This window comes from Dasypus novemcinctus, chromosome 3, assembly GCF_030445035.2.
Source record: "Dasypus novemcinctus isolate mDasNov1 chromosome 3, mDasNov1.1.hap2, whole genome shotgun sequence".
Lineage (NCBI taxonomy): Eukaryota > Metazoa > Chordata > Mammalia > Cingulata > Dasypodidae > Dasypus > Dasypus novemcinctus.
Window position 1 is genome coordinate 123375096 of NC_080675.1, and position 18692 is coordinate 123393787.

The 18692-nt window shown below is 34.5% G+C and overlaps 1 protein-coding gene and 1 non-coding gene across 6 annotated transcripts in view; both read left to right on the forward strand.

Moving 5' to 3' along the window:
• Window positions 1–18692, forward strand: part of DMXL2 (Dmx like 2) — a 214016-nt gene that overhangs the window by 104658 nt on the left and 90666 nt on the right. For all 5 annotated transcript variants that reach the window (XR_011648432.1, XM_058294193.1, XM_058294194.2 and 2 more), the window contains exons 10-15: window positions 3956–4195; window positions 4686–4957; window positions 5595–6291; window positions 6635–6756; window positions 13650–13739; window positions 15881–15998. Coding sequence is in view for 4 of the 5 variants with exons in the window: in XM_058294193.1 (XP_058150176.1) it covers window positions 3956–4195; window positions 4686–4957; window positions 5595–6291; window positions 6635–6756; window positions 13650–13739; window positions 15881–15998 (1539 nt within the window). In the remaining variant the exon portion in view is untranslated. The remainder of the gene's footprint in view (window positions 1–3955; window positions 4196–4685; window positions 4958–5594; window positions 6292–6634; window positions 6757–13649; window positions 13740–15880; window positions 15999–18692) is intronic.
• LOC111765033 (U6 spliceosomal RNA) lies at window positions 15120–15226 on the forward strand. The gene has a single exon (XR_002797495.1). It is a non-coding gene; the product is annotated as a U6 spliceosomal RNA (small nuclear RNA).

Consider the following 18692-nt stretch of genomic DNA (forward strand, 5'->3'; position numbering starts at 1 on the left):
TACCATTTTTAAAATTGGGACTATGTGATTCTCAAGAAAAGTCTTAAATAAGTATTTTTTTTCCTGTGCTTTTATTTATTTATTTTTTAAAATTTTTATTAGAGAAGTTGTGAGCTTACAAAACAATCTCGCATAATGTACAGAATTCCCCGTACATCACTCCTCCACCAGCACCTTCCATTGTTGTGGAACATTTGTTACAGATTATGAAAAACATGATCAGACTTTTACCACTCACAGTGTTCCATAGTGTACACGTGACATGTTTTTTCCATACATTATTAACATGATGTATTAATACTGTACATCTGTTATAGTTCATAAGAGAATACTTTCATATTTGCACTGTTAACCATAGTCCATCTTGCACTTCATGGTTCTCTGTGTTACACAGTCCCATGCTTTGTACATTCTATCCAAGTGTATACTCATTGGCTCTCGTGTTCATCACAGAGTTGTGCAGTGATCACCCCAGTAAACTGTTGTATATTTTCCTTAGTCCAAAAGAAAAAATCCCATTCCCATCATTTGTTTATCTTTAGTGCTGTTATAGAAAGTTCTTTGACATTGATGCAAGAATATTACAATACTGCTGTTAACTGTAGTTCATGTTTTACATTAAATATATTTTCCCTTGCATCACTATGTTCTTAACCCCTTGTAATAGTGACATACATTTGTTCTGGTTTGTAAAAGAACGTTCTTGTGCTTGTGTTATTAACCACAATCCCCATCCACTTCTGGGTTCACTATGTTTTTCAGTCCCTAAGTTATTCCGTAGCTTTCTTTCAATTGGCATTTACATTCCTAGACTACCCCTTTCAGCCACAATCCCTTTTATATATCAGATGTGTTAGTTATACTCAGTATAATGTGTTACCATCAACTCTCCATTTCTACACTTTAAGTATCAAGCTAACTGGAAATTCTTTATACATTAAGCATCAGTACCCCTTCTCAGTCCTCATCCTATCTCCTAGTAATTATTGCCTCGGTTTTAACTCCATGTGTTTATTCTTTGTATTAAATAAGTATTTTTGAGCACCCTTTTCCACCTAGAATATACCAAGGGTTCCAAGTCAATTAAAACTTTAGTCGAACCTGGGAACATAAGTGGTGGCAGCCTGGTTGATAGTATAATTTCCCTTCAAAACCAAATGCAGTTAGTAATAGTATACAGTAAATGCAACCCATATTAGAAAGCATGACTTTTAAAATTATACACTACCCTATTGAGATGGGATAGGATTGTTCACCTTGGATAGGTGTTCTGTCTCAACAGTTGAGTCTAAGGACTAGATATGCCAATTGTAGCCATTGGGCCTTGTCTTTCTACATCTTTACTAACCTTGACCTTTTATAACCATTTTGTCCGTACATATCCCAACTTATCTACTTATTATTTTAAAAATCTTGTCTTTTTGTTAAAAATATTTACAGCATGCATTTATGGGCATAGCATGTAAATACATTGCAAATAATTTTGAATTGTACCATACTTCCTCTTCCTCTTTCTTCGTGTGAAAATTTTTGAAGTTACAGTAAAACCAAAAGAATAGTACAATGACTACTAAAATGCCCTTTTCTTAGATTCACCAATTATGACTATCTCATATATCCTTTTTTTACCCCCCTCTGCTTATGTATGTTTTTACTCCCTCTTTATTTTTTGACTGAGCCATTTGAAAGTAGAGCTGTTGATGATATTACCCTTCACCCCTAAATATTTCGAGTCTGTCTTCTAAGACAAAGGGGATTGCTTACATATGCAAGGAACTTAACAAAGATAATATTTTTATTATCTATTAACATAGAAAATATCTATTTTTTTAATTTTTAAAAATATTTAGATTACATAAATGTTACATAAAAAATATAGGGGATTCCCATATGCCCTGCTCTCCACACCACCCACATTTATCCCCATTAACAACATCCTTCATTAGTGTGGTACATTCATTGCAATTGATGAACACGTTTTGGAGCATTGCCATTAAACATGGATTATAGTTTACGTTGTAGTTTACACTCTCTCCCACACAATTATGCAGGTTATGGCAAGATGTATAATGGCCTGTATCTGTCATTGCATTGTCATTCAGGAGAATTTTGAGGTCTGGAAAATGCCCCTGTGTTATACTTGTTTTCCCTCTCCCTGCCTTCAGCAATTCCAGTGGCTACTGCCTCTGCATCAATGATATACATTCTTCCATTGTTAGAATCACAGTAAGTCAATAGTAGAATACCAGTAAGTCTACTGTAATCCATAGCTCATTCCCCAATCCTGAAAATTCGGGGATGGTGACGCCTAACTCCACCTCTAATTGAGAGGGGACTATTATCTATTATGTAGTTCATGTTCAAATATAATAGGATCTAGTCAAGAATTAACCATTGCATTTGATTGTCACTTCTTTTTATTCTCCTGTAATCTAGAACAGTCCTTCTGGCTTTTTTCTTCTCTCAGCTATCTTTTAGAATGTCTTGCAGTCTTGAGTATTCGCACAAGATTCAGGTTAAACATTAGTTTAAACATAGTGATGTAATGTTGGACTGTTAATTTACAAATCCTGTTTTATAGGATTTGTTTCATTTTTATGAGAAAAGCAGGATGACCATCTTGGGTTTGGAAAGAAACAGTTTAGAGTTTTATTTAGTAACACTGATATTTATTAGAGAGCACAACTAGAATATCATATGCTTTTTGTTTTCAGACTTCCACTTCATTTTATAGAATTTTTTCTTTCTTTACTTTGAATGAATTGTTTATTATATGGGTTATAATGAGGTTATTTTAAAAAATTATACAATTTTACATGAACTAATCTACATCATCAATTTCAGTTACCCCAAGTAGAGAAACTCTGCTATATTTAGGTTTGTCTGCCTGCCTGCTTGTCTGCCATCCTTCTTGACAGTATTTTCCCCCAATCTTTTTATTTAAGAAAGTTTCAAACATTTAGAAAAGTTGGAAGAATATAACTGTGAATACTCTTATATCCTCCATTTTGATTCAATCTCTATAAACATAGCATTTATAAATATTTTCTAATTCTTTTCAAAGTAAGTTACAGACATCATATATACTTCATACTTATGCAAGTATTTCCTAAGAATAAGAAAATTCCCTAACATAATCACAGTATCATTATCACACCTAATAAAATTAGAAATAATTCAATAATATCTAATATCCAGTCTATATTTAAATTTCCTCAAAAATGTCTATTATAGCTGCTTTTCTGCTTTCCCTTTCCATCTCCTCCTCATGCCAAACTAGGATTCAGTAAAGACTCATGCTTCCCACTTGGTATATATGGCTTTTGAATTAGTAATTTAATTTCATATAAGTCATGCCATTACTTCTTTTTTTTTTAAAGATTTATTTATTTATTTATTATTTCCCTTCCCCCCCACCCCGGTTGTCTGTTCTCTGTGTCTTTTTGCTGTGTCTTCTTTGTCCGCTTCTGTTGTTGTCAGCGGCATGGGACTCTGTGTTTCTTTTTGTTGCGTCATCTTGTGTGTCAGCTCTCCATGTGTGTGGCGCCATTCCTAGGCAGACTGCACTTTCTTTCGTGCTGGGTGGCTTTCCTTGTGGGGCACACTCCTTACGCTTGGGGCTCCCTTACACGGGGACACCCCTGCGTGGCATGGCACTCCTTGTGCGCAGCCAGCTGCACACGGGTCAAGGAGGCCCAGGGTTTGAACCGCGGACCTCCCATGTGGTAGAGGGACGCCCTAACCACTGGGCCAAGTCCGCTGCTGCCATTACTTCTTAATATTTACATTTACCATTAAGTTCAGTTAAAGTTTAAAAAAATCTTACTAGAATTATATTGACTTGTTTAGTACCTTTTCTATACCAGCATAGAATTAGTCATTATAAGCATATAAAATATTTTTTAAAGAAATTAAAATTCATATGGAACTCCTTTTATCTTTTTTGTTTCCACAGATATCCCAAATGTCTTAGCTGGCGCTGCATTTAATGTTGATGATGGAACTGGGGGGTTTGTAGTTCACTGGTTAAACAACAAGGAATTTCATTTTACATCATCTACTGAAATATTTATGCATCAATTACGAAAACTTTCTGAAAAGCAGGTAGATCCTGAAAGTGATGATGCAGACAAAGAGTATGAGGAGCATTCACAGGAGGAAAGAGAGAGGGGTTTACATATGAAACTAGATCATGGTTAGTATCCTGTGTTCAGATTTTTCTTTCTTTAAAGTTAACTTTTTGTGGTAGCACTTTTGGTTTGAAATTACTCCTTCCCACTCTCTCTTCTTTTTACTCTTCCTTTCATTCCATAAATATTTATTGACCATTTGCCATGAACCAGGTACTGAGGTAGGTCCTGGAAACTAATATGCTTTGTTATAACATAATACTTTTGAATAAAGTATCGCATTGGAAGTCTTATCCTTTCTAGAGGAACAGGTTTTGCTAATGGTAATAACAATGATAGTGTGAATGAAATTTTGATTTATCTATAGTAAGAAATATAGTAATTTTCCATTCAGATTAGAGAATACTTTCCTTCCTTATTTTTTTCCTGACCATAAATTGGAAAAGAGATTTATTGTTTCTAGAGATAGTATGCCATTTATTTATAGTCTCATGTGTAAATGAAGTTTTGTAGTGCTGTTAATGTATGTACTGATAAATTTTTTTTCTGGCTCAGAATTATCCCTGGATAGAGAATCGGAGGCAGGTACAGGATCATCTGAACATGAAGATGGAGAAAGAGAGGGAAGTCCTAGAACCTGTTCACGACCTAGTGTACCGATGCCACTGCCGACAGTCCTACTTGATCGGAAGATTGAGATGCTTCTAGCAGAATGGAATAAGAATCCTGACATGCTTTTTACAATACACCCTGTAGATGGTACCTTTCTAGTGTGGCACATAAAATATTTGGATGAATATCATCCTGGAATATTTAGACAAGTCCAGGTATATTTTACAGATCAAGTAATTATTACATTTCTTAAAAAAAGAAAGTTGTTAATATATGTGGATTTAGCAGGTTTTCAGAATTACTGAAATATTTTGTTTTTTGATAAACAACTGTAAGAAGCTACTTATTCTTGCTACCCAAGGAGATCAATAACCAAATATTTTACTAACCCGGCTAATTCAAAGCAAATGAATTTGACTTCGAAATGCAGTACTGAATATCTGAATATGTATGTGTTGATTTTTCTGAGAATTCAATTTTTTTTTGTATAAAATTGAGAAGATACCCTAAAAATGTGACTAAAGATGACCTCTGCCTTCCCTTGGTTTTATCACCTAACTTCACCTTTATCTATTATCCATCTCAATTTTATTTCATCTGGGTGGGTGGTTGTGGTCATTTTCATATACAAGCAAGGCACTTAAAACTTTTTTTTTCTTCAGTCTTCTGCTAGGCTGTGATTAGAGATATACTACTAAATAAAGAAAGGGATTAGATCATGAAGGAATTGAAAATGATATTTTTTGCTAGGAAGTTTAAATTTGGCATTTTGAAAATAGAAGTGTTTTGAAAGACTCTTTTTGAGAGGAAGCAAACAATAAATACTAAATCATATAATTATGTGTTTTTCAGGTTTCTTTTTCATCTCGGATTCCTGTTGCATTTCCCTCTGGTGATGCAAGCTCTCTTAGTAAAAATATCATGATGTATGCCTGTATAAATGCTACAAAAGATTGTCACCATTCTCTGTTACACCAAGAGATGTTGGCTGTAGGCAGTCCTTGTGGATCACAGCCACGCTCTAGATTACACAGTACAAATATGAACATTTTAGCTCCTACTGTAATGATGGTTTCTAAGCACATAGATGGTTCTTTAAATCAGTGGGCAGTAACTTTTGCTGATAAATCTGCCTTTACCACTGTTCTAACTGTATCTCACAAATTTAGATATTGTGGTCACCGATTTCACCTCAATGATTTGGCATGTCATTCAGTTTTACCACTGTTATTGACGTCATCTCATCATAATGCTCTGTTGACTCCTGAATCAGATTGTCAGTGGGACTCAGAGAATAAATTAAGTAGGTCAGTAGATCCTATAAAATATATAAAAGGTTCCTCGAAACAATCTCTTAGAAATGCAGCAACACGTACGTTTCATGACCCAAATGCAATCTACAGTGAACTGATTCTGTGGCGTGTAGACCCAATAGGACCTTTGTCATACACTGGAGGAGTATCAGAATTGGCTCGAATTAACTCTTTGCACACCTCAGCCTTCTCTAATGTGGCTTGGCTTCCAACTCTTATTCCCAGCTATTGTCTAGGTAAGTGTTCATTTTAATTGTAAAATTAGTGAAAACTTTTAAATTAATATTTGTTATATATAAAATGGTTTATATTTATTATTAAGAGAGTTTTTAATAAGTTTTCAGACTAAGCATATTTTTGAATTTTTACAAGTTTGTTTTTAATTCTTTTCCTCTCATAATATATTTTTCTATTGAATTTTTTATTATTAATTTTATATACATTAATTGTATGTTTTAATTATGGTTCTGAACCATGGTTAGACATTTAAAAAGTGTGAATATTTGTTTCTCATACTTCAGCCAATAATAAAAATAAACTGCACAGTATAATGCAAAACCTTTATTTTACTTTTTTTAGGTACCTATTGTAATTCTGCAAGTGCTTGCTTTGTTGCTTCTGATGGCAAAAATCTGAGACTCTATCAAGCTGTGGTAGATGCAAGGAAATTATTGGATGAACTGTCAGACCCAGAATCCTCAGTAAGTTTTTGCTAATCTTTATTAATATGTCCAAACTTTCAGAATTCTCCTTCACGTTAGTGAGTAAGCATGTATTCTGGGCTCTTTATGACATACATCTGACAAATTTACTTCTTTATTTGCTTTCTAAGATATACAAATGAAAAATGCAGTCTAGGTACACATCACACATTAATACCTTTTACGTATAAAGAAATAAATTGATTTCCCCCCAAAATATCATAATTCTTGATATTTTTCACTCTCTAGTTTGGTTCTCTTAATCTTGCTTTGTTCAAAAATGAATTTAAGGCAGTTTTACAGAGCTATGTTTAGGTTGGAAATTTTGAACTATCCAGAGCTTGATTCACCATTTTAAAAAAAACTGTGGTTGGAATATGACATCAGTGAGTGACAGCATCTCATTCTAGCAGTTCTCTATATGAACTGGAAGTCTGTGTATTAGTTAATGTCCAGATTTGAACAGCAAAATTTCCATTTGCCTCTTTAAAACCTAACTCTTTATAAAACAGCTGTTTGAGTAAAAAAATTTCTAATATTAAAAACCAAAGAATATTTTTGAATGTCTACTATGTGCCTTTAGATAATGATTTAGGGGATACAAAGTATAAATTTCATTTTCTGCCTTTAGGGAGTTTTAAATTTACTTGAGGAGAGAAATTATTAATATGATATTAAATAATAGTTTAAGTCAGAAGTAGAATTGGTGTCAATGGAAATTATGTAACTGCCACAAGGGTGGTATAAGAAGGGGGCGTAATAGTTCAGAGAGAGTTTAGATTAGTAGATCAGAGGAGGCACAGACATCTTTATTAAGGATGGTATTTGGATTGGTTGTTTCTTTTTTGGAGGTAAACTGAAATCTTTGTTTCTTTTCTTTAACCACATTCACAGATTTAATTCAGTGCTGTTAATTACATTCACAATGATGTCCTACAATCACCATCATCTATTACCAAAACGTTACAATCTACCCAAACAGAAATTCTGTACAATTTAAGCATTAATTCTGCATTCCCTACTCCCAACTCAGCCCCGGGTAACTTGTGTTTTATAACTATGAGTATGTATTCTGATTATCAAATATGATGATTGCAGTATATGTCCTTTTGTATCTGGTTTATTTCGCTCAACATGGATTGGTTCTTGATGGATAGATATGATTTAGAAAGATAAAGAGATCAGCTTTGCCTGAATGAGAGAATGGCCTGAAAGAAAATGTGTCTTTTTCCAGAGATGGTGGAAAACAACCAAAACAGATGGACTGGAGCCAAAGGTCTGGCATAAAGTCTGGAAAAGTAGCATCATAGAATTATAGAGTTGGAAGTTAATTTAAAGGTCATCTCTTCTAACCAGCCATCTGATGCTTTATTCCTCTCTACTGCATTTCTGCAATTTGTCATCTGGCCTCCAGTGAGGGAAACTCAACTCCTGTAAAGGCTCTCCTTCTGTCTTTGAATTATCCTGGCTATTATTGAAATTAAATTTGTATTTTGTAAATTCTACTCATAAGTCCTAGTTGTTAGAACAAGTTTAATATTTCTTGCATATGAGAACACCTCAGATAGTTGAAGACAGCTATCCTGTAAGCCCCAAATCCTTTTTCGTCAGGGCAGATCTCTCCTCCTGCCCCTTTGCTGTTGGGTCTGGATGAAAGTCCAGGTTCCCCATGTGGTTTCTGCTGGCAGTGTTAGTGGCCAGGGAACACCCTACTTGGCTTTCTCTGACACCCACAGTGGGAGTGTCCTTGCAGCCTTACATTTCTTTCCTTATTAAGTTTGTTTGTTTTCAGATGTTTAAGATATTTATGCAGTAATTGTTTTAAAGCCCTTATCTGTTTATTTCATCATTTCTGTCATTACTGGATCTGTTTCCATTAAGTGATTTTTCTCTTTATAGGTCATAATTCGCTACTTTTTTTTGGCATGTCTAGTAATTTTTTATTGTATGCCCAAAATCACAAATGCTAATTGTGGGGTGTTCTGCTTTTGTTGTCTTCCTAAGAGTGTGGAAGCTTCTTTTATCAGGCAGTTAAGTTGCTTGCAGATCAACTTGATCCTTTTGAGGCATATAAAAAATTAGCTTTCTTGAGAACTAATTTATGTACAGTAAAATGTGTCCATTAGAAGTATAATTTCTGTGAGTTTTTACAAATTTATGCATTTGTATAGCCATCATCACAATGGAGAAATAGGAACTATGTTATCCCCAAAAGTTCCCTTCTATAATCTTTCAAGCTCAGGTTTGTTTTTTACCAGACTAGATTAGTCTTGGCCTAGGATTTCTTTAGCCTTTACTACTGAAGTGTGGCCCTTCTGGGTATTCAGTGAGGTCTTGCTGCTCTGCCTACCTGGAAGTTGGTATGAATCCCAATACTATGTGAATATGGGAATTATTTAACTTACAGCTCTCCTGCAGTTCCTTGCCTGGCGTCCTCAAGTTTTACCCGACCCATGCCCAGAGAAGCGTTCAGCTAAAGACTCAGGTGGATGCCTTATGCAGAATTCTGGAGCTCTTTCCCTGCATAGTCTCTCTTTTCCAGTATCTTGTTTCACATATTCTAGCTTCCTCAGCCTTCTGGAGTACCTCCTCTCCTCAATTCAGAAAGACATTTAGGCTCTGCTTAGCTTTCTATTCATTATGCCATGGTCCAGAAATTTCCTCCAGACAGAAAGCTGAAGAGAAAGTTGGGCTCATACCTTTTGTTCTTTCCCCCTCCTCAGGGATCATATTCTTGTGTAGCACCTTGTCTGATGTCTGAAAACAGATATTTAAGATATTTTATCTAGTTTTCTTGTTTACAATGGGTACCCTTTAATGGGTAAGGGTGGAAGTTTGCCTCAGTTAATTTTGGGCCTTAATTTTCCTGTCTCTCTTTACAGATCTCTACCACCTACTTATATTCCAGTTTTTAATGTTCTTCCTTTCCTTTGTGTGGCTCTTCAAAAAAAAAAAACCTCTTTATTAGGGAGACCCTTGAGGAGCAACACTGGTTTTATTAAATGCCGAACAATTTTGTTGCTCATTAGTTATATTTGCAGCTGCAGTTAGGAACTTTCAAGTCTCTTGAGCCTCTAAATTCTCTTAAACCATTTTAACTTTCAGAACCTCATGCTATAACATTTTTTCCTTTGTAATTGGGGGATTTTTTGCCTTTCTAAAATAGAATAGAGCCTTGGCTTTCTTGTCTATTTTAAACTCTTAAGATGATATGATTACTTTCTGTCAAGTTCCCATTATTTCTGCTCATCTGTGTTTTCTTGTAAGTCAGAGCAGCAGTTCTCCTAGTTACTTCCTCTACTAATTCCTAGTTGAAATGTAGCAAGAAGTTGTCACATGCTGTCTGTCCTCTTACTCAAATGAGATTTTTAGTAGATGCCGAGTAAAGGTTAGCTTTTTTCATTCCATGGGCAACATGTGAAAAGATTTAAATTTTATTCTATTAGTTGGGGGGTAGATTTAGGGGGGCACTGAACGTTTTTGACAGAGAAGTAAATGTCCAGTTTGCAGAATGGAGTGTAGTTACTGGAAGCATGGAGAGAACGAGGAATTTGTTAAGAGTTATCTAAGCATGTGGTAATACAAACCTAAGCTAGAGTGGGCTATGGTAGACATTGGGAAAGGAGAAGAGTAGAACTCAGTAGCTGATTGCATATGGACACAGAAGGAGATGATTCTAAGATTTCTACTTTGTGATAGTGGTTCCTTTAGCTATGACAAGATATTTCTGAGGTATTGATGATACCTAATTTTGGAACACATTGAGTGTGAGATGGTTATGGTTTTAGATAACTACATATAGTTTAGATAATTGTTTTATAAGCAATAGGAAAGATTTCTGAACACTGCTTATGAGGCATCAGTGTACATTTGTGATTTATTATTATGAAGCTGGTACTGGAAGTTATTAGACCTCTAAAGGTATGAGTCATAACTAATGTTCATAAATGTGACTCTGAGTCATCAAGAAAAGATTTATGTTTAGAAACTTTATGAAGGGACAGATTTCATTAAGATAGTTTTTTAAAGTTTTTATCCAAAATATTGAAGATATAGTTTTATTGGTGACTAAAAAAATAAACTTTTGAGCTTCTTTTCTCAGTAATGCTAGATAAATGAGATTTCTTCATTTAACAAGTATTTAGTGTATGCCTATTGAGGCATTGTTCTGCATATTATTTGATTAAATAATAGGAAAAAAAAAGTCTGGTGTTCAGAAGTAGGGGGTGGTGTACATACTGCTATTACTAAAAACAAGCTTTTTAAAGTAGACTCAATCTAAAGTATACTTTGTTTTTGCTCATTAATTCATTCATTTATTTCATCTTTAATTTTTATTGAGGTCCTACTGTACATAAGCTAAGGAGCATGAAAGAATCACCTCTCAATGATATAGTCCAGAGGTCAGCTTCCTGGGACACCAGAGCCAGGAAAATGAAGGTGGAGAATGAACCAAGGGTTAGCATGCAAATAAATAAAAACTAGAAAATTTTACTATTTGCCCCTTAGCATCTGTTCCTGTTCTTCATTTAGAAGAAACTTTTTCCTCCAACGCAGGGGAAACACAAATTTCCATTAGTCATTGCATTTATTGCATCATTGTGTGGTAATGTCAGTTCAGTCACAGTCCCACTTGAAACCTAAATTGTAGTTGTTGCTACCATCAGTTCTCACCAAAGCAGGGAAAGGGGGAAAAAACAACATAAAGGAAAGGTGTCACAGTCCCTGCTTCTATTGCTGGTCACAAAGCCCAATTTTGATAATCATAATTTTTTTCTTCCACTGCCAAATTCTATATTCCCTTATACTTTTGAAAATTAATTTTTATTGTGATATCATAGATGTAACATGAAATTTGGAACTTTAACCATTTTTAAATGTACAGTTCACTGGCATTAATTATATTTACAATTTTGTGCTGTCATCACCATACTTCATTACCAAAAATTTTATCACTCAAAACAGAAACTGTACCAGTAACTCCCCATCCTCCAGCCCCAGCACCTGGTAATCTCTAATCTACTTTTGGGCTCTATGACTTTCCTTATTCTAGATAGTTCATAGACATGGACTCATACAATAGTTGTCCTTTTGTGTCTGCCTAATTTCATTCAGCATAATGTTTTCAAGGTTCATCCATGTTGCATGTATCAGAACTTCATTTCCTTTTTATGGCTGAATAATATTCCATTGTATGTATATACCACATTTTGTTTATCCGTTCGTCCGGATTGCTTCCACTTTTTGGCTATCATGAATGATGTGAGGATAGTTTTATTACCATACTTCTGTGTGGGCCAGGATTAAGGTTAGAAGAGTGAGGCACTCACTTTGGGTGCACATTTTAAGGGAGCATCAAAAAACTTAGTAATCAAGATAAATAATATTTTAATGCAATATTTTAGACAAAAATTAATGCAAAAATCCATGATGAACAAAATGCCAACATTTTAAATAAAGACAGGATCCAACAGTGCCATACTGAGCCATATTAGAGTCTGAGGCAAAATGAAAGATGCATATGTGTGTGTGTGTGTGTGTGTATTTATGTATTTTTAATGGTTGATTTTTCTAGGACTTTAAAGTTGATTGAAAAATATTCCTGCAGTTTGGCCTCAACAACTGCAGGCGACATTTGAATCCAGATTTCAATTGACAAACCTGGCAGACTGTTAACACCATTTAGAGGTGCCTGAGCTAACACTTTGTATCAATAAACTTAGCCTACCCAACCATATATTTTATCTCCCTTGATTTAATAACCCGAGAATCCATTTCTATACATACTTTTTGGAATCCTGCTAATACAAACTGGAAAGACCCTACATCTCCGGTGTGTAAGCTGCTTTATCCCAGAGCTGACCTTGTACTTCTACCCCTGGGCTAAGCTGAGATTTAACCCCTCTTATTAGCCTGGAGGCAGTTAGAGGTAGTGGAGGTGAGTGCTGAGAAGAACGGGCTTCTTCTTGTGAGGCAAATGTTCCATCGTGATATACAAAACTGATTTCATTTAATGCTTTCTAACAACTTGAAAAATACAGCCATGGTTATTCTCTTCCTTTTGTGTACTCTTTGAACAAAAGCCCATGTCTAGACTCATACTTTGATTTACTAACCACTTGGTGGGATATATGAATGAGACAATCTACTACTTACTATCTAATAAGTGTGAGAAAAGGGCTATAATTGTGATCACAAAGGAAAGAGCAATTTACTATATATGGAAATCAAGACTGTTTAAAGTGTTAGTGATTAAATGGGGGTGGATGAGAGGAGAGGTACTTACCAAAGTTTATGATTCTCTTCTGGTGTGTTATTTCTTGTCACTGATGAGAAAGGAAGCAAATATTAATAAGCACCCACCATAGCCAGGTACTTTCTCATAAGTCATTTCATTTAATCTTTTTGGTGATAGAATTATCCCTGTTTTCAGCTGAGGAAATAAATTCAGACAGTCAGCTAATGCACTCAGGGTTATTTAGCAAGTACATGGCAGTGAATTTTTCTGTCTCCAAAACCCATGGGAAGACTTTAAAAACCTTCTCACTAGAAAAAGTAGAAACGAAGCAATTTTGCTGTCTGTTCAATCCTGCTATGGCTGTTTATCATTCTAATTATGACATTTGCAAAAATGAAGAAGACGTTAAGAGAACTAGACACATTGAAGTTATATGCTATTCATAATCACTTTAGATTTTTCTAACTGCTTAGTTAATTTAAAAAAATGAGAACGAGAGTGAGTATAGAAAGTTGAAATATTTCTTAGACTATATTAATTGCTATTGTCCATCAGTGAATATTTAGAGGCCTTTAATGTCCAAGACATTCTCTATCATATTGACAGTAGATTACAAAATTGTTTATCGTGACCTTTTTGTGTTTTTTATTTACAGAAACTTATTGGAGAGGTGTTTAATATTGTGAGCCAACAGTCTACTGCTCGACCTGGCTGCATTATTGAACTCGATGCAATAACCAACCAAGTAAAAGCATGCTTGTGATTTGGTGATATTAATATACTTTATCCCAGAGTACTTTATATGCCTATGATATATTTCGTTCTCAGAAGAATTCTCTTGTTTGATACTAAATACAGCCAACTTCTCTTGATCCCCATAATGAAATGCTGAGGGAAAATACAGTATACCTGTGTAGAGACTCTGGTTGTGGTATTTCTTTTTATATTACTTAACTCATTAGAGGGTGACCTCAGCTTTAGAGTGTTTGCCTCCTTATGCTGCATATTAGGTATTTTTATGAAGTCCATTACAGTGCAGATGAAATTAGAATCAAAGTATACATTTACTTGTCACAGTATCAGTATCCTTGTGTAGTCAGTATCCTTACTTAGCTACTGCCTAAGAAAGGAGAACCTTATTCCCTATAGGGAGCTTGTAAAACCTGTTCTAGCCCTCAGGATATTTGTTTCTTCAGGATCATATTTATTAACTGCAGGCTAGAACTAACATATTCAGATATTTTAAAAATTAGTTTGGTGAAGATGTTACCAATATTTTTCAATAGGGAAATGAAGAAGGAATCAACCATACTTAAAAACAAGTATAGAGTTATGTTTTATAATTCTTCCATGGTACCTTGCACATTCTATTTGGGGAAAATGTAATAATTTTCAATAATATAGAAAAACTACCATATCAGCTCTTGTTACTCTTGTTAACAGAACTGGGGCACCCAGACTCAAATCACTAATGCCCCTTAATTGTTTTATCCCCCAGTACCATGGCTTTTGCTTGAAATTCAACCTGTGTTTTCTTTATCTATTCCATAGGGATATGGGAGAAGAATAGCCTGTTTTCTCTTCCATAGACACCTTAATTTTTAATAAACTGGATTTTAAATTTATCCACCCCTTTGGCCCCTTTTCTATGCTTTACCATGACCTGTTATTGTGGTCTACTCCACTTAGTATTTTCTTTTTACTTCACACTTGCTCAAGAATTTTTTTCCCTCCTAGTTTTGTGGCTATCGTTAACACAGGGCTGGTAAACTGCAAGCACTGATCAATGACTTGGGCCTATAAATCACAAACATTAGAGCTCATTTCAGGTTTGTTCCTAAGGTGTTATATGACTTCTATATCCACTAAGGTCTCTCTTCCCTTTTCTTAACATTTATTCTTTTTCTGGAGATGACTTTTTATACTATGAATGTAAAGAGATACTTTGTTTCTACCTGGAGAGATTTTAAAATACCTTATAATTTTCAGAAATATTCTGTGGGGCAACCTAATGTAGTCCTTTTATTTCTTTCTACTGTAATTTCCCTTTATTCTCTAAGAAGCCGACTTATTCTCAGTATTGAGATAATCATAGCTGCTTCATTTTCTTAAAATCTGTGGGGCAGTGCTCACTTCAGCAGCACATATACTAAAATTGCAACGATACAGAGAAAATTAGCACAGCCCCTGTGCAAGGATGACACACAAATTCGTGAGGCATTCCATATTTTTAAAAAAACAATATCTGTGGGGCAGCCATCTATTAATTATCTTTATACACTTTCATAAGAAGCTTTTGTTTGGTTCTAGGTTTTCCTTGACTTTCATTTAAGCCCATGGTTCTCAGTAGCCATTTTTGGTTGTGTTCACTCTCATCCTCCATGTGATCTAAAAGTATGATCACATAACTACATGAGCTATCTTCCTCCCTCCCTCTCTTCCTTCTGGAATTGGACAAACTAAAGGAATCCTCTGCTAGCGTGCCTTACACAGTTAATTATTTTGGCATAGCCCTTCTGAGCCACAGTGCTTGCTGCTTTGGAGCACATAGTGGTGCAGGTCTCCTAACTATGTTTCTTTTTTGTTTTAGTTTTGGTAGGCTTCTTGACTTTATTTTTGCTTTTTTGAGACACAAACCTATTGCTTTGTTTTTATTAGATCGCCTTAGTTTTGCTATTGGCTGTTGGATACTTGAAAGTAACTTTTCTCTACCTAGGATAATTTAACTGTTTTTTCTGGTCATTTTTCCTCTTGAATTTGTCAGTAGATAAATAATAGAAATTATTAGAGAAAAGACTTATTTTTCCTACATTAGTGTTCTTGGGGAGTTGGTTGGCAGAGATAAGAGAATTTACAAAGTGATAATTCATTTTTTTATGTTTGTAGTGTGGTTCAAGTACACAGTTGCTTCATGTGTTTCAAGAAGATTTCATTATAGGATATAAACCACATAAGGAAGATATGGAGAAACAGGATACAGAAATATTTTTTCAGCCATCACAAGGTACTTTTAAACAATAGTCTGAGTTTTCTTGCCTTAGTCTTAAAAAACTGATCTTGAAACTTCTTTGAATATGGATCTTTTTATCATGTCATTACTTTCCTGTTTTATGGTAAATATACTAGTTAGTTCTGTGAAAATTACTTGTTTGTAGTTAAAGAAAGCATTTGAGTAAAATTACATTTGAAAGATAGTTTCACTGGCTACCATAACAACATATACCTTTGGCAAGAAATGTTTTTTATGAGCCCTAGTTTAATTGCTTTGAAAAGTAATTTTAATTATTATTCATCTCTTACAATTAAATTGTTTTGGAAATAAATTTCCTGTGGTATCTTAAGGGAACCAATTAATTTTAGTATAGGTTTAAAAAAAGTCCCCAGTAAATTGCTGTAGACTGTTGATGAATAGAAACTATAAGGTATTTTGTTGTGTGGTACACTAGAAACCTCATATATGCTGTGAATTAAAGGTACCATCTCACAGTTTTCCCCTCTGAAGTGCAGTCTTTATTTTTTCTTTTTGTGAAAGAAAGTAATTTTTCAAAAACAAGCATATGATAGTTAGTTTAAACTTTATAATTTAAACTTTATACATTTAGAAGGTATAACTTGGCAATTAAAAACTATCCTTTTCTATTTAAATGAAAAGTCATGTCCTAATATCCTATCTTTTTTTTTTTTTTTTTGGAGGTACCAGTGATTGAACCCAGGACCTTGTATATGGGAAGCAGGCACTCAACCACTTGAGCTACATCTGCTCCCAACATGTCCTATCTTAAGAATTAATTTTCTTTGATAAACACTTTTTAGTATATAAAGGGTTTCCAGATACTTCTTCTCATTTGGTTATAGATTATGAGTATATAGATGGACATGGGCTAATATATTTAAAATTTTTATTATATATTTATCACAGGATTATATATGGGCATTTAGTGAAACAATTGCTACTGAATTAGAAAAAATAATTCCCTTCACATTAGTGGGGAATCAGAATGTGTTCTCATTTTTTATGAGGCTAGCAAAGATCTTTTCTCTTCTCAGACTAGTCTTTTTCTCCCTTTCCTGTACCTTTCTTCAGACATCAGAACTTTTCTTCTTTATGTTATTCAGTTTCATGTTCTTTTTCGTTGCACTGTCATTATAGCATATCAATACTGCTTTATAGATTTTAAAATTTACTCATCCGTAGCATTCACCTTTATCTGGGTAAAACTTTTAAAAATACTTGCTAACAAACCTAGCTACCATTTATTACACTATTTCTAACAGAAAATGCATGCCCATTTACTAGAAAACAATGCTTTTCTAAAGTTTTAAATTTAAAAACATCAAAAATATTTTTATATTGTTAAAATTAAATATTTAAATAATTTATTTCCCTATTTTAATATTTCTTTGTATCACTGCGAAATCTGGTCAAAATGTTTTCTTTCTGTTAGTCTTAGTTTTCCTTTAGTTTTTGTGTAAAATTTTTCCATAATGTTCTTCGCAGTTTTATACCTATTTTCTTAAAGGACTTGATATGCTTATTTCTCCTGTTCTCTGCCCCTGCCTTATTTTGTATTTTCCATGTTTTAAATAAAACAATATTTTTAATAAGAAAAACGTCAAATATAGACAAAAGTAAAGTGAATAGTTAAATAAACCTCCATCTGCCAAGAACCTAGATTGAAGATGAAGATTTGATCCCACTTGTTTTATCTACCCTATTTTCTTTTGTTTTTCTTTTTCCCTGAAATATTTTAAAGCACATCCAGCTATCATGTTTCACTCCTGAGAACCCGTGACTAAAAATGACATTTTCTTACATGAATGCTATTATCGTAATGTAATTATTATAATATTGTAATTCTTCAGACTCATGTAATAACTAGTCCATATTTACTTTGCACAGTTATCTAAAAACTGCCTGAGTTTATTTTGTTTGTTTTTAGTTTGCTTGAATCCATATTCAAACAAAGTTCACACGTGTTTCATTGTCTATTAAGAGCCTTAATCTTCAGAGGTCTCCATATATACCCTCACTGTACCACTGGTTTGTTTTAGAGCAAGTTATTCTATAGGAATTTCTCTTGACTACTTAATTGTGATGTTATTTAAACTTTTTCTTGTCCACCATATTTCTGATAAAATGGAAGTTAGCTCTAAAGACTTCATTAGATTCATGTTCAGCTTCCTTGACGATGCTATGTACTTCCTATGTTTTACACCAGAAAAAAACGTAATGTTAGGATGTCTCACTTTTCTTTTTCTTGATTCTCTCCCCTTCCCCGCTCCCCCCACTGACCCCAGTTGTCTGCTTTCTGTGTCCATTTGCTGTTTGCTCTTCTGTGTCCTGTTGTATTCTTGTCAGTGGCACCTGGAATCTATGTCTTGTTTTGTTTTGTCATCTTGCTGCGTCAGCTTTCTGTGTGTGTGGAGCTATTCCTGGACAGGCTGCACTTTTTTCGCACTGGGTGGCTCTCCTTATGGGGCACACTCCTTGCATGTGGGGCTCCCCTATGCGGGGGACACCACTGTGTGGCACGACACTCCTTGTATGCATCAGCATTGCACATGGGCCAGCTCTACATGGGTCAGGAGGCCCTGGGTTTGAACCTTGGACCTCCCATGTCGTAGGCGGATGCCCTATCTGTTGGGCCAAATCTGCTTCCCTGTCTCACTTTTAATGATGGTAAAAACCAGAAAGTTC